This window comes from Cygnus olor, chromosome 2 (assembly GCF_009769625.2).
Source record: "Cygnus olor isolate bCygOlo1 chromosome 2, bCygOlo1.pri.v2, whole genome shotgun sequence".
NCBI classification, from domain to species: domain Eukaryota; kingdom Metazoa; phylum Chordata; class Aves; order Anseriformes; family Anatidae; genus Cygnus; species Cygnus olor.
Window position 1 is genome coordinate 112,970,691 of NC_049170.1, and position 16,557 is coordinate 112,987,247.

Below are 16,557 nucleotides of genomic sequence, written 5' to 3' on the forward strand. Positions count from 1 at the left end.
CCATGGGGGGTTGGAACGAGGTGAGCTTTAAGGTCCCTTCCAACCTGAGCCATTCTATTAATCTATGATTCTATGATTCTATGATTAATATTGTTTACGGTGCTTACATCTCTCCTCTGCTTCTGCAGAACCTCTAAGTTGAGCATCACACTGTTTAGGGCTATTGCAACAGAATAAAATAGCTTCTCTTAAATTGGGCTCAGAATAAAATGAGAAAGCAAGATTCTCAGCCTGTCTCTGTCTGCTCTCATCTGTACAAAAGGAACCGGAGGGGCACTTTCCTCTGGTCAGACAACCTGGCACTGATTTTATGCTGAGGCAGTGCCTGGGCAGGCTTGACAGATGCACAGTGTTTTGAAACAGAGCTTGCATTCTTAAGGCTGCCAACTGCACAGAACGGAGCTGAATGGTGCACTTCTTGGCTGGAACAAATCTGGGAAGTCCCTGGCTTCCTCCAATCCACTGGGAAAAAAATGTAAAGAAAGGGCACGAAAATCCTATGAGTTAAATTCCATACTAATACCTTACTTCAAAACACATCTGTTAAAGCACGGAGTTCAATACTTTTAGCAGAAGACTCATGGTATAATTACCACCCATTTACAGGACCATTTTACCAATGGGGAAATTGAGGTAGAGAGCAGGTCAGGTTGCTCGACAAGTCCATGAAGCTACAGAAGTTGGAGGAGAATCCAGGTGTCTGAAGTCCAAGTTCGATACTGCAGCCACAAGCAGAGCTATACCTCAGGAATCTGATGAACTCCCTGCAATTAGCTACAGAGCCAAGAGCTTAGCAGTTCTCCCCCCAGATAAATATTTTTATGACCACCCAATTTCACTGCAAACATTCTCATTAAACTAAATAATATGACTGTTTCCTCCACCCACCCACGTATACGCTTTTCAGAAGGCAAATCAGTCCCAAGTATCTGTGGCTATGGGCAGATTCCCTTTGCCAAGTCAGTTCCATCCCCCAGTACTCTGTGTCCCTGCCCTGTCCTCTGAACTGTAAATGAATTTCTTGATACAGGACAAGTACATCTATATATATATATATATTTTTTTATGAAGTGTAACAATTTATGGCCTGATTTCAGACTTTAGGTTCCAAGGCCAGATTCATTTAGCTCTGAAAGCATCACAGCAGGTTACATGGCTGATAAACTGGTATTAACAGTACAGTTAAAAATACTTATCTGATGCATGGTTAGCCTGAAGGCACGTACAACAAAGACTTTTATATATAACCTACATACACAATACAGAGCTCTATTAAAATATTTTCCTCTCAGACTTCTGAAAAGTGTCATATTGTAATTTTCATTTAAATTTAAACTACATTTAAAATTAAAGTGGTGATCTCCAATGACCCATCACCGAGATAGAATAGCCCAAGGCAGGAGTAGCTCCAATAAATTTGGCCTTTTGGGAGAGTTACACCAGAGGACATTTCAGGAGGCTGTGTCATATTTGATTGCACTGTGGCTGCACACCTCTGACTGCCAGTGAGCAACAGCTTAGCTTTAGAAGAGATGGGGGTGATGGCTGTCTCAGCTTTGCAGGCCAAATCCTACGTGGAGAGAGGCAGCTGCCTCATGGGGGCAAAAACACCAAGAATTTGTGAAAGCACATCTGTGAAGTTTACTTTGTTTTCAAATTAACATGCATTCGTTTAAGAAGAAAGGCAAATACGGAATGCTACTTTCCCAAAATTAAGCTTTTGTTTCGGGAGGGAAGTACAACTGCGATGTTTGGAGGAGAGCAAACAGCCAAGGGAGCGCTCTCCTCCCGCTCCAGCCCTGCCATGGACTCGCTGTAATGCCTTTATGGAACATCTGACTTACGCTGACAACTGACCTGCATTACAGCAGTGCTTAGAGATCTGCAAATGAAGATATGTTCATAACTAAAAAGCATTTACTGTAATGGAGCACTGTAAAACAGGCTCTGCATGCTGCAGCTGATCTTTAGTATATATGCAATTGCACTGAATGAATGCTGTGGAGTGTGTTTTCATTCCTCTTCTGCATATGTTCTATATCTTTTTTCTGAGCAAAACAAACATCTGTGCATCATTGTGGAGATGGGATTTTATGTAAGTTACAGTGGATGACCTTCAGCTTTTGTTTTTGTCTAGCAGTCATATAAAATATAAGCTAAACTAAAACTCAACTTCACACTTTGACCTTTTAAAATTTACTTTTAAAAATAGAGGTTATCTTTTATGCTGCAAATTATGCCTTCATCTCTTATAATCCCACAAGTCAGATATCACAGTCCCACTTCAATTATGCTAAACTCTTATGTTAATTTTAAATCATGTAACTTAATTCCTGGCAAAGCAGGCTGGTGATTTTCAAAATGTGGTTAATGAGGCAAAGTACAATCTAGATTCTGCTACTGAGATCATCTGAATCCCCTAGGTCACTGAAGATGACTGTGGAGAGGCTCTTCTTCACATAAGTCTGGGTTAGATTTTCAAAAAATGAATTTTTAAGTGCAGTTAGGGGCTATGAAATTTGAAGTTGAGCATACAAAAGAAGTTGAATTACTTTCACTAGAGCCATAGAACAACAGTGCAGCTCAAACAATTACACTTCTGTGCACATACACACTTTAAAGGCCTTAAGTAGTGTCCTCCCTTTCTAAATCACAAATACAAACCATACCAGATTTTCAAGATGACAACCCAGGGACCTGATGTCTATGTCCACGGATGCATGCAAATCAATGTCATTTTCTCTCTCATTTGCAGAAACCAAACATTTGCTAATAACTTTTTTTTCACCCCCCCTTGACTCAAACAATGGCTTTATCTAAGGCCACTTAGTATATGAAATCTTATGAGATCGTACATTTTTTTTCAATACAATTACATTCCCCTCCTCATAATCTCTTTCATTCTCTGATCAGATAAGCTGAAGTTTGTCACTAAAGCAAGCTCAAGGTTAAACTCGAGTTCTTCAGAGACTTTGTAATTTATTACTATTTATTGCTCTGAATTAAAGAATTCATTCAAAACATACATGAATTCATCTCCATTCTTTATTAGGATGCTAAACTGTTTTATTTGCAGATAGTCTGAGGAATATATTGATACATAAGCTTTTTTTTTCTTTTTTCTTTTTTCTGTAAATTAACAATTAATTAACAAACATCTGCAGCAGACAAGACAAAGCAAATATAAGGGTATCAAAATATTGGTGTATATTTATTTTTTATTTAACATCCCTGATGACCTGGAAGAAATCCCTACATGGCAAGAGAGATTCATTCAGGATTTGAGGTGGGAATCAACACTTATAAAGAGCAGAGGATCTAGAGAGCATTGCTGTGTCAGTAGAAAAGATGCTTTGTACACCAAGGTCAAATCCAAGTGAAATCTAAAGGCAGTTTCCACATGAGTTAGGAGGTTGGGTGACACAAAATAAAAATTCTGTCAGGAGCTGCTCTTAAATGTCTCAATGCAGGGTCCTGTTCAAGACAGTCATGAAAGTGCACGGCCAAAATATATAAAAAAAAAAAACAAAACAATTGTGCTCGGTAAAGATACATGGGAACTCATTGTTACTCAATAAGGGCTTTTCTGTAAAGGGTGGCTGGCGTGCTGCAAGGGCACCTGGGCGATAGCGTAATGATGCCCAGACCATCAGCCTGGCAAGGAACCGCCTCTCCAGCACAGGCCCTTGGGCCGAGCCCTCAGCCATACAGAAAAAACAGAGGGATTTCTATGGGGGAAGGTGGAATCAGACACCATCTTGAGTGTAAAGGGGGAGATTTAGGGACATGTTACTCACCTGAGGAAAGGCATGCATCAGGACGGTCCATTGGTCAGACATCCCATGCAAAACACTTCTGGTGTTAACATCTGTGGGTCCATCTGAGGCACAACGATGGCTCACACAAGTAACACCATGTGCGTTTTATCTCCCTGAGGCACCCATGGATGTCCTCGTTGGTGATGAAGATCTGTACTTCTCCAAGCCTCACGCTGAAGATTTGCTCCACAGCCCCAGGGAATGGGCTGGCTTTGCTGCAGGTGCTGGTAGCCCCATACAGCACCACCTCTGCCTCTGGCTGCCAGGCCTGCTTTTACCTTCTGTCCTTAGCACAGCTCATCCTGCCACGAGGAGAGATGGGAAGAGCCTGTGGGGCTATGTGCTGGCACTTTGGAGGCTGTAAGTGGCTTTCCTCCTCTTCTGAGAAGGAAATTGAGGCAGAAACAAGCAGTGGGAGTTATGCAGGAAATGGTCTCTCTCCCTGTGTGTCCCACAATTACTTCTGCAGAAGGACTGAAGCCATACATTTGCACAAGATGAGGGAAAGGACAGCAATAGTTCTGACTGTGAACAGTTGTTGGGAACAGAGGAGAAGGACATTTCACTTGCTTGTTCCTGCCAAACTGCTTCTTTCTTCTACAGTTCGCTACATGAAGATGCTGGAGCAAAATGTTCCAAATCACTCCAGAAAACAAACAATAGGTGTCTTTATTATTTTATTTTATTTTATTTTATTTTATTTTATTTTATTTTATTTTATTTTATTTTATTTTATTTTATTTTATTCTCCATTTGGAAGGGCATAGGGATTGCTCTCTATTCATTTTGCAGCGATTTCTCCTCCTGGGACATTCTGGCCACATTGAATGCAGCTGTGGACTGCAAGAATGACCACATGTGTTGGTCACACAGCACTTAAGGGAGGAGAGAGAGGAGGAGAAGAGAAGATTTCATTTTATAACCAAGACTGTGGGACACTGGACACAACTGCCTCTAGGACTAACCACCAATACACATCCACCATTTAACACTGCAGCATCCACCCCGCCCCTGGGGTTTGCTAGGTGCTGACAAGGCAGGAAGAACAGCAAAATGGTGACTTCAGGGAGCCCTGGGGTCAAAAAGCAGCCCATGGGGTTGGTAGGTGATGGGTATATGCACCTTCTGTGCAACAAATTGCTGTGACCTGGATGGATGATCGGACACTGGCAGACCGAGAGCAGTCACAGCAGTAGCAATGAAGTTGCTTTTTGGTACAGACATTATAATGTCTCACAGCCACCACCCTAAGACTTTGCCCCACCAGTAAAAATAAAGACTATCTTGAACACCAGGACCAGGGTATGCATCATGCAGTGGACTCCAGTGTAAAATTAAAATGTTAATTTTAATGTACATTTCAGTTTTCTGAAAGGAGGCTCGTGTGTGTTGTTTACAGCACATCAGTCAAAACGGGGTAGTGAACTGTGACTTCAGATGGCAGGCTTGCCCAAACTTACCATGCTGAAAAGTTGAGCTGCTGTGTTATTTGTGGTTTTATGTATTTGTATTCAAAACCAGCCTTCAGTAAAAAAAAAAAAAAATCAGGTCTAAAAACAGCTACAGTCTAATGGTAATCAAGCAACCAACTCTTACAACTGAGAACGCTGCAAACATTTTAGAAAATTAGCCAATGATTCTTTATTAATAAGCAACAGAAAGTAAAAAATACATTCAAAAATAGTTTCAAAAACAATTTCTAAAGCAGACACACCAAAAAAAAAAAAATCATGCTATTCTGAATGCTTTTTTCTTAAACCATTAAAAGAGCATTAGGTAGGCTAATGCAACAGCTGGCTGCATTACCACTTCCACAATATAATCTGTAATGGTAAAAGCAGCTTTTTCAGGCATTTTAGTGCAATTTATGCTGTTTACAGGTCTTTTTTGTGCATTTTCCTATAACTTTATGTCAATTGATATCACTGCAGTTTATAAAACCTCCAGTAAGTCAAGACAACTCCACTTAGCAGTTACTTTGTTTCCTTTCAGAGGTAATATCAAAGTAGTTGTTCTGAATCCCAAAATGATAAATATCTAATAGAAGCCTGAAGCTATTCTGGTGCTATACAATCGGTGATGTATAATTGAACATTAAGTAATCCAAGTAATAGAAGTCGTAGGTCAGCTGTCTCTCCTCCTTAGACAATTCTTTTAAGTATTGCCTCACTACCTCTGCACTTGTTCTCTCATCAGAGGAATGTCTATCTTTGAATTTGGGAAATTTTAGCTCAGCTGGAGCACCTACCAGCTGCAAAAAGTAATTGGCGTCTTCTTCCAGGGTTTCAAACTTTCCTATGAAATCATAGTTGACAAGGCAGGGATAGCAGAGTTTACTGACCTGCTCCCAGTGAATGTCCATTCCTACTGGACGATGGGAATCTAACAGATACTGGATAAACTCCTTGAACTTAACTCCTGACCCTGTTTTCAATGCCTCTTCATCTGCGTTATGTCTATACTTCTTAATTATTGCCTTCCCGAATACCGGATGGTAATAGCTGTTTGGATGTTCAAACTTATCCCTGAAGGCAGATACGAGTCTTTCCAAAGGATCACGTACAAATATAGTCTTGGTGTACGTGTTCAAACGTGTGTATATCCCTTTTAGGTCATAACTGTCCAGTTTCCTTAAATGCTTTCCATAGTGCACGTCGTCATGGGAAATGTTGTGCGCGGAAGTGGCGAGTCCGTTGAGCACCATGAGGACCCTTTTCCAATTGGAGCAGCCCGCTTTCGGCACTTCGCAGTACAGGACCTTGTGCCTGTCCTCCACGTAAATTCGTGACACCATGTGCACCAGGTGCGTCCGCAGCTTCTTCCTGCTGTTGTATTTCTTGCAGAATTCATACAGGAAGGACCTGCGCTTTTCCTGGGTGCTACCCACATCCTTCCACTCATCGCCCTTGACCAAAGTCTTGTTCAGAGGGCGTAGTGCAGGTGGTAAATACACTTCTCTGAACTGGCTGAGAGGTGGCTCGCTGATCTTCTGCTGGTCGGACAGTCTGCTCACCAAGGAGACAGCTACTGCACCAAAAGGGTCAGCCCTCCCCCGCCAGTGCCTGCTGCCCAAGATGGCCATCTCCTGCTTACTGCGGCCAGGAGGAACGTGCCCGTTTTGCACCACTTTCCTCTGCGTCCCTGGAGGTGGGAGCGTGAAATCCTGCAAACATCGAAAGAAGCAGAGCTTACAATGCAGCAGCAGCGCAGCCGAGCCCATTCACATTGCAATCAGTACCGCAAATCCTTTCAAACCAGTTGATCGATACAACTAGTTTAGCAACAAGCTGGGCTAATTACTGAAATACATGCTTCTGAAGCTTTCCTGACAGTGCACAGTAGGTCTTTCTACAAAAATAAATAGCTTATACCAAACCTTTTAAGAAAGCAGAAGACGTTCACACAGGGAGACTGATAGTCCAGGTAGGGGTGGCCAGGTGCTTTTCTATGCCTATTACATTTTCCCTCCATGACAGCACCGGTCGAATTTAATGTTGCCAACAGCTTTCCAAAGTGCATGGCACACCTGAGCTCGCTGCTGGAACATATTCTGGGAGCTGGAGCAGTCCTTGAGCCCCAGTGGCTCCAGGACCACTTGCTCCCCAGGACCAAACTAGGGTTCCTAAATAGTCGGAGGAGGGTAGGTTTGAGTGGGGTGTAGGAACAGCCAAAATCCCTCTTCCAAAAACGTCCTCTTCCTTTCCCCCTACGGACCGATCATGGAAGTGGCATGCATTGGGTTGCATGCACATATTTGCCATACAGATGTCTGCACCTGAGCTAGCTGCTTTCACAGCCAATACGGCAAAATAGGTGCTTTTAGTGCTTATTCCATCTGACTTATTTAAACATCAACATCAATGACATCAACTAACTAAACATCAGCTAGAGACCCTGCAAAGAGTGTGAAAATATGAGACTTTCCTCCCAGACATCTCTTCTAATGTCCCCAGTTTCTGTGCTGTCCATGAGCTGCAGAAACGGCGAATCTCAAACCTGTGTTTTGTGGGCAAATTCTCCAAATTATCATGCAAGCTGACTGAACACCTTCCTGCAGTTTAGCTATTTCTGCTCTCTCATTCCTGAGTGGATTCTGCTGTGTCTACTAAGGCTTGTACAGCTTTTCTCCTTTCAGCAGGCAAGTCTGCAGCCTTGGGACATTTATATACCTACTATTTTCACTATACTTCTGCAGAGAGGGGATGCTGGTCAATAGGTTTTTAAACATCCTATGGTAAATACCAGATAGCCAAACAGTTAGATGGACATCCATACACAAACTGTCTGATTTCTTAAGTCTAACTTTTTTGGAAACTTGCACAAAAAGACTCTTCTGCCATAAACTGATTAAACATTTACTGGAAAGTTGATTTGTGGACTGGCAGAGCCTAAGTGTGTATTTGGGAGGATGGGAAAGTTCATAGGCTGACTCAAATAAATAAGGCTGTTAACAATTTAGAGGAATAATGTAAAAAATGGTAATGCAGAGAACACAACTTGAATTCCAGTCTGAAATAAAGCCTACAGAAAAACAAGCAGTTCCAAGAAAAGTTAGCCTATCTTGCTGTGTAGTAATTTCCAATGACAAAAACAAACCCAGGGGATCAGGCCATTCAGTACTGCCAAAAACCACTGACTATCAGGTTTTTGCTTTCATTGAACTGAGTAAAATGATTTTTGCATTGGTGAAAGCAAATAAAAGAGGACAGCCATGCAGCACTAATACATCTAAGAGAGTGTGTATGTTGCTGTTATGAGAGCTGCAAAAGGATAATTGAATTCTTTCAACTTGGCCTGGTCTGTTTTTCTAATATCATCTAATTTTTAGTTTTGTTTTCTAATATTTCATTCTTTTAAACAGAAGAAACACGTGTGCCTGGAGATTTATCCCTTCTGCTTTACGATGGAAAGAATTCAGAAGAATGGTCAGTGTATAATAACAGAAGGTAGTGCTAGTAGTAAAACAGGAGATGCCCATGAGTCTAATGGTAATTTTAGCATCACAGTTAATGGCAACTTCAGGAGATATTTTGGGGAAAAGATGCTTAACCATCTGAATTTCTATTTAAAGCTTCAAAAATGAGCCATGCGCTTCAGAGCCATACACTTCCTGAATTCAGTCTGCCATCCTGAACCAGTGGAAGATGCCTTCGTTCCACCAGGAGAGCATGAAAGAGGAAAGACTGAAAGGTGTGTGGTCTTGATTTTATTCCATTTCAGACAGTCCACCTGGGATGCAGGACCAACCTCAGAGGATAACTGGAGGAGATACCAGAAGAGGACTGCATTTCAGTCTCAGAAACCGTGACTGCAGCTGTAGGAACCACTAGTGGAAGATTTTTCATGGGATTAAAAGACTTCAGAGAAGGATGGGCAGAACTATTCAGAGAAATCTCAGGTAACACCCTAAAGGAAGGACATATGCACAGTGGGAGTCACTTGAAAGGGGTTCCCTCCAAGCAAGATGAGGCAAAAGAAGAAATCTATCAGGAAAAAAAAAAAAAAGAAAAAAAAAAGCCCCAAACAGAAGGAAAAAAAAAAAAGACCTAGGGGAAAAACAATGACAAGGGAAGTTCTGAGGACAAAAAAATTATCTAAATATGTAAAATACTATTAGTTGCTTCCGCTCTCCACTTCCCCTTCTCATTGAGATACATATCCCGTAGTGAATAAAACAGTAATGGCTAATAAATGTTATTATAAGATCCACAAGGGATAGTGTGCTTGCAGTAAATGCTGGCTGTAACTTGCTGCTTCTAAGAACGGGAACAGATAGTGATAATTTTCAAAGGCATAAATGGCTGTCACATTGTCACAGTAGCTTTCCAACTAAATAAATGAATAAATAAAAATTACCAAACCTGCCTATACACCAGCCTACGTAATGACATTAGTAGCTAATGAAGGTAAGAATAATGAAGGGATGAATCAGGCTTTGCATTTGATCAGAGACATTTAACTAGAAAGTTTTCTTGAGAAACTAACTGTTTAACTAATTGTTGAATAAGTAGTGCCATATTTCTCAAACAAAATTGCCTAGCAGTCTGGCATATTTAACTGCTACTGCTCTTATGTGGGTGAGAGAGCTGAAAGGCACATGCTGTGAAAGGACTTTAATGTTTTATGATACTAGCCTTACTCAAAACTAGGTGTCTTCTTTGGCTTCCTCTTGGTGCCAATGATTTTTCACATTTTTTGACACCTTAAAGGTCTGAACGTCTCCATGATATGGTGACTGTTTTTTTTTGTAATCAGGAGTGGGAAGACTAGAAACTTGCAAAACCAATAACAATTAAAATCCAAATAAGCAACAACAACAGCAAAACAAAAACAAACAAACAAAAACACAACATGTGGCCATTATACCTACATTCCTAACAGTTCAGTCCATGAGCTGCTGAGCACCATCATTTTGGAACATGCCTGAACATACACCAACAACGGGCAGCAAGCAGATAATCCTGTAGCAGTTACTAACTCTGGATCCAGACATTCCCATGCAAATAGTCCTACCAAACTCTTTCAGACAAGTGTCCAAACACAGGGATGGCCATTCATGCCTTTCTAAGGAGCAGCTATGTTTGGGAACTAGCTGCCTAGCATAGGAGAAAAACTCCATGGTCACCTTGGATAGAAGCAAGTCTGTCCTTGAGACATGCTGACAACCTGTGCAGCAGGCTGTGCACATTTCATCCAAGAATTAAAAGCCAGTGAAGTGTTGCACCCTTGCCAGTAATTATGCGGAGTGCCTTGTTCTTCATTTGCATTAACACATTTGAAAGAAAGTTAAGAAATGGCCAAGAGTCTAATTTAGAAGAGTATGCATATAATCCCTGTCTCCTTTTAGCTAGACAGGATCAGAAGAGAGATTTAAAAATGAGTTTAAATACAAAGAAAAAAGGTATTTAACACAGTGTTAGTTTAGCATTTGGCTACTGGCAGACAATCCAGCTGAAACAAAAGGCATTTCTGAGGTCATTAATGAGTTCATGGATTTCTTCTGCCACTTTTATTGCTGGAGATTCCCTGCTCCTCCCCCATCCACGCAAGAATTTTTTCTCACTGTAGAAATTACTAGCCAATACCTATACCTTCTTCTACACATGTTGAAGCTGTCCTTTTCTTTAATACCTTCACAAGCTACTGGGTTAGAAGAGACTGACTGCTGCCAAGAATGATTAAGACTCACCCAATTATGCTTTGTGGTAGTTTTACAATGCACTGGTGGGATCTCATCTAGACAGTTTGCAACCAGAGTATCCTGCCACTCCCCCCCCCCCCCAAAAAAAAAAAAAAAAGATGTATTGTAAAGGATGGTATCCCAGAGTTGATTTACCAAGATTTAATGGCCTACAGTGCAGACAGTGCTGTTTCCTAAACATTTTACTGCTGGATCTTCATTTTTACTAAGAAGAATTATAAAATTAAGTGAGCCCAATAAAAAACATAGGACAGAGAATAAAGGAGGAAAGAAATGGTCTATTCTATTGTGCTTTTCTGTGCTACTAAATACCTACATTGTGGGCATTCGTAATGTATGGGTTCTCAACATCTAGCAAATATCTCTTCTGTCCTAACACATGCTTGCTAAAATAGTCCTTTAAGATGTTTCTCAGGAGCAATGGCACATATCACCTGGGAGCACACTGTACTTTGCTTTCCACTGTGGTTTGCACTTGGTTGCTGCGGCTTTGAGTGTCCTCAGGACTCTCTCGGCAGTATTATACTGCACAGCTAATATGGGTGCTCTGCAAACACATACATATTCCAAGATGATAAAATCTCCATTCCTTAAGACAAAAGCAGGTTATAAGATTTTTTATTTCATTTATTTATTTTTTTCCCTGATGAAATTTATGAAAAGCAATTGTTTAGAAGGACAGAGCATTTGTGTTTTCTGATCAACCCCAGGCAGGGGTTCTGCAGTACATACTTATGATGATGAGTAGTTATGAAGATGAGACGAAAAGAGTATTAAGTACATGCTTGGAGTATTTACCACATCTCTGCTTACATCCCAGTCCTTTGGTACTAGATATGCTCAGGCAGTGTCAAAGTTCAGCATGGACTGAGAGCATTAAACATTTTATTTCACTGTTTATATCTTTATGGTGCCTCTTACGTGGGGATTATACTACAATGACAACCTAATTTCAGACCCTTACTTGTTTCTTTAGGATCCCTCTGTAGAAAACGGACACAGAAAGAGAGACATGGCTCATTTTTTGATTAATTCTCTGACTCTTTACTGATCAGGGAGCACAGGAAGATCAGTCTCTAAACTTAGGTCTTTAGATGCAGGCTGCTTCAATACTGAAGGACTTTAAAAGAAATATCCTCTTACTCAGATTGTAGGTAGGCGTGAGTCTTGAAAAGGTAACATATAGGTTTTTTTATTGCTTAAAATATCAAGTTTTCCACATAATTGGGTACAGTTAGGAGGATTTCTTCACTAGAGGTCCATGATTGTGGTAGATGATTCAGAATTGTTATGTAGTTGAAATATGAGGAAAATTTTGCATGACTCCATCTCCAGCATGCCAGTGAAGCCTGCAGCTGTTAATACCTCACTTTAAGTGTAAAAACTTGTAGAACTATACTTATACATGAACGTGCAAGTTTTCTTAAGCCTGCCAAAAGAATGGAATATCCTTAACTTCTTTGTGTTAGAAGAGCATTTACAAAGCATAATTCATAATGGCCAGACTCCTCTGCTGCAGTGCTACCCCACCTAACCAGTAAATATGCCCACAACTTTCTCATAACATGGAAGCTGCACAGTTTAACACTGCTGAGTTAAGAAAAACCCTACAGGAGCTCCCACTGGAGAAACTACCCAGGCTGGCCACAAGTGACATGAAATGCTGAGATGCTTTGCCTTCTGCACAGTGCAGATAAACCTCTTGATTCATCACTTGTGCTTAGAACAGCAACTCCAGAGACAGGCACCAGTAACTCCTCTCCCAGCGAAGTAATGAATTTATGGCTTATCTAATTTATTCCAGGCAAATCATCACTGCTGCATTCCTCACGAACCACAGGTGATATATGTATTCCTTGTGAACATTGAAAGTTCAGTGGAAGTCCTTCTGTCAGAGATGCATAATGTCACCTTGTGGTTTATACACAGTTCCATTAGGGAAGAAGAAGAATGAAACAATTGTGCTTTGAACTTTCATAGTTCTTTCTGCCCCTGAAGTTCTCAAAAGGTCACAAAATAGCAGCAAGCTTAATGTTTCATCTGGATTAAGTTCTAGGAATATTTCTTATGTGGAGCCATCAGACACAAGCCTGACAGGCAAAACTTTAATAGACAGAACGTTTTCCTATGTTATATATATATCCCTAAAACATACATACTTGTACCAATCACCTCTAAGATTACTGAATGAGTTTTGGGGAAAGGAGAAAAGAGAAATGAGTACATGAGGTGATCAGCTTCCTGCAGAGACTAGTGAAGAAGCAAACTTTGTATTTTGTAGTTGAAACACAATTAGGTTTAAAGGAGGTACTTGTGAACACTAAGCCAGATACAAATAAGAACAGCTTATCATAGTAAGAAATACTGCAGTTAAGCTTTAATTAACAGATACCAGCCATTTTGGGAGCTGCTTTTCAAAACAGTTTTTTGAATCGGTGACTTTTTTTTTTTGAATCCATTAGCAGAAAGCTAGGCATCTCACTGCAGGGTGACTCAGAGTTGTGGCAAGGGCACAGACAAAGTGAGTGAGGAAGAAAAGGGAAGAGGGTAATATTTTTTATTTATTTATTTTTAATGTGGTGTGGCCTGGTGTCAGGGAATGAGGTGGTGTGGAAAAAACTTAAAGAACACCACCAGACCAGAGCTGGTTTTGGAGAACAACTCATACCCACGGGTCATTGGGAAAGTGGAGAGGCCCAACATTATAAGATGAACAGCAATATTATCAAGACCACAGTACTAGCCCTGTCCCCATTTAGTAAGGGAACAGGAGGAAACCATTTGTCTGTGCCCAGGACCCTCACAGATACACTACTGAAGGCTTTGCATTGGGCTCCCCTCCTCTCTGTGCCTCCTGTATCCAAGTACAGAAAGTACGTCACCCATGCTAATGAGGCAAGACAGTCTGCACCAGCCACTCCAGCAAGCTGATTCATATGGTCAGCAGCTTGGATGAAGGAAATTAATCTCTAATTTTACTTGCCAATTCTTGTTCAAATCTGGAATTAATTCCCTCCTGTTTCCACCCTCACAGTCAAAACATGTGGGTTCTCCAAAACATGCTCAAAATGGGATGGATAAGAAAGATCAAGGCACAGTTAATAAAAACAAAAAAGTCCCAATTAAAATGCCATGGTTATCAGAAACTAACACAGCCATGTAAGTTTGTGTGACAGATTAAAGATTCACCAAGACAGCTGCAACCAAGTATTGAAGACAAAAATAAGCACTCACCCTTGTTACTAATTAAGAAACCACTGTCAAGGTTGATCCATAGTTGTGATAAATTGGCCTCTGTATAGTGCAATGTTGATGCTACTACTATGACTTTCTGACAACAGTTTCATGGGGCTGGTTCTTCCCAGTGTAACTTTACAGAATTGTAAGCAAGCACAGAAACATGACATTACAGCCCAGACAGCTTGTGGTTGGGCAGAGACTGCATCCAGTTTACACAGACTGTTTGTCTCTAGATGTTTAGCTAAAATGGTCTGCTAGTAAAAGGCAAATTTCAGATCACAGACCATGTAACCTTGCTCATCTTTAGCCCTGCCTCATTCCTGTGCAGTCACACTCATTTTGGGAATAGGTAGCCCAGTGTGTTCCATCATTATTTATTTCTGAGCTCAGTCCTCCTCCTGTGTAGACTCTTAATAGAACCTATGTCAGCCACTTCAGTCAGTAACCAGAAATCTTCACTCAGCTCTCACTGATTTCTGTACAGAACAATGTCATAATAAAGCAGCTTAAATAACCTGAAATTCACAATGGACTCAAACTAAGATTATACTTGTTTTATGAAAAAGAACATTAGATAAAAGACTCTTGTGTTCCACTGACTGGTAGGCTTACTATTTGCATGTAGGAAGTTTAAATCTGAAAATGACAGGTACTCTCAAAATATTACGTATTGTCTCTTATTTGAGTTCATTAAATAATGTTAGTGTGCCTACTTTCTCATAACTTAAAGCACAGAAGCAAATCAAATAATCTATACAGTTTCTTTTGTTGACATGCAATTCTCAAAATCGTTATTTCCAAGTATGTGGTAAGTCACATACACAGTCATTTTATGAAGAGGAAAATAAATAATTATTTAAAGCCAGACAGGCATTCTTAAGTACACTTCACATTTGAAACAACATCTATTTTCCTCCCTAATTTTCCTCCCTAAAGAAGAGGACTGACACCAGAGGTTAGACACCAACATCTTTTTATGGCACTTGTTGACCAGCACCCACCCTGCACCAGGAAAACCTGGTTCCCTTTGGCACCATCCCCATGAGGAGATTCACCATCTATTCACCCAGAGAGTGATCTAACTGCTGGGCATTAACTCCGGAGATCTGCCAGGTCTGCAAGCTTGGACTGAAACCCTGGCTCCAGGGAATGCTGTAAGGTGGGTGAGCCTCTCTCCCTCGTTTACTTCTGCAGGATACAACACAGATTTTAGAGGCAGCAGAAGCTGTAGTCTTGAATCTCCTGTGGCAGAGGAAGAAAATCAACCATGGACTTCCTTATCTCAGGGACTGACTCAGTTTTCACAGATATCCCAGTGCCATTTTAAGATCTCCCAGCATACCTGTGCCTTATGCAGCCTAATCTGGCAGGTGTGAGCTTTCCCAGCAAGATGGCCATTTGTGGGTTCCCACCACACCAAGAAAAGAAGTGACAAGGTGGGTTTAGTCTTGCCAACACTGTGGCACATCTGCACCCGCAGAGGAACGAAGGCTCAGCTGCCTCCACTGCGAGATGATGAATGAGCAGAGGTTATCACAGACCTGGACTTGGGTTGAATTTCAGTACTTCAGTTTCCTTCCTAACCTGCCCCCATGAACTACAGTGAAGATAATAGCTACTTAAATAGATGCTTAGATGTTTGTTCTGAGTAGGCAAATGTGGAGTCTGGATGCCCGTTAAGATACCTGGGATAATGTCCTGGTTTCAGTTAGGACAGAGTTAATTTTCCTCCTAGTAGCTGGCAGGGTGCTATGTTTTGGATTAGAATGAGAAGAGCGCTGATAACATGCTGATGTTTTACTTGTTGTAGAGCAGTGCTTACACCAAGCCAAGGACTTTTCAGCCTCTCTCTGTCCTGCTAGCGAGCAGGCTAGGGATGCAGCAGGAGCTGGGAGGGGACAGACCCAGGACAGCTGACCCAAACTGGCCAAAGGGGTATTCCATACCATCTGACGTCATGCTGAACAATATATAGGGGTGGCTAGCTGGGGTGGAGGGGGGGGGGCCGGCTGCTCGGGGATAGGCTGGGCATCGGTCAACGGGTGGTGAGCAATTGCATTGTGCATCACTTATTTCGTACACATTATTACTATTAATACTATTATTATTATTATTGTTGTTGTTATTCTTTTCCCTGTCTTAATAAACTGTCTTTATCTCAACTCACAGACTTCACTTTCCCGTCTCTCTCCCCCATCCTGGAGAGGGAGGGGGGAGGGTGAGCGAACGGCTGTGTGGTGTTTGACTGCCAGCCGGGCTAAACCACAACAGATAAAAATGAGGCAAAGAGCATGTGCT

The 16,557-nt window shown here is 41.2% G+C and overlaps 1 protein-coding gene across 1 annotated transcript in view; it reads right to left on the reverse strand.

The window, feature by feature from the left end:
• Positions 1-5,256: 5,256 nt before the first annotated feature.
• CHST9 (carbohydrate sulfotransferase 9) overlaps positions 5,257-16,557 on the reverse strand; it is a 97,498-nt gene continuing 86,197 nt past the window's right edge. The window contains exon 4 of the mRNA XM_040550232.1: positions 5,257-6,981. Coding sequence (XP_040406166.1) covers positions 5,884-6,981 — 1,098 coding nt within the window. The 3' untranslated portion in view covers positions 5,257-5,883. The remainder of the gene's footprint in view (positions 6,982-16,557) is intronic.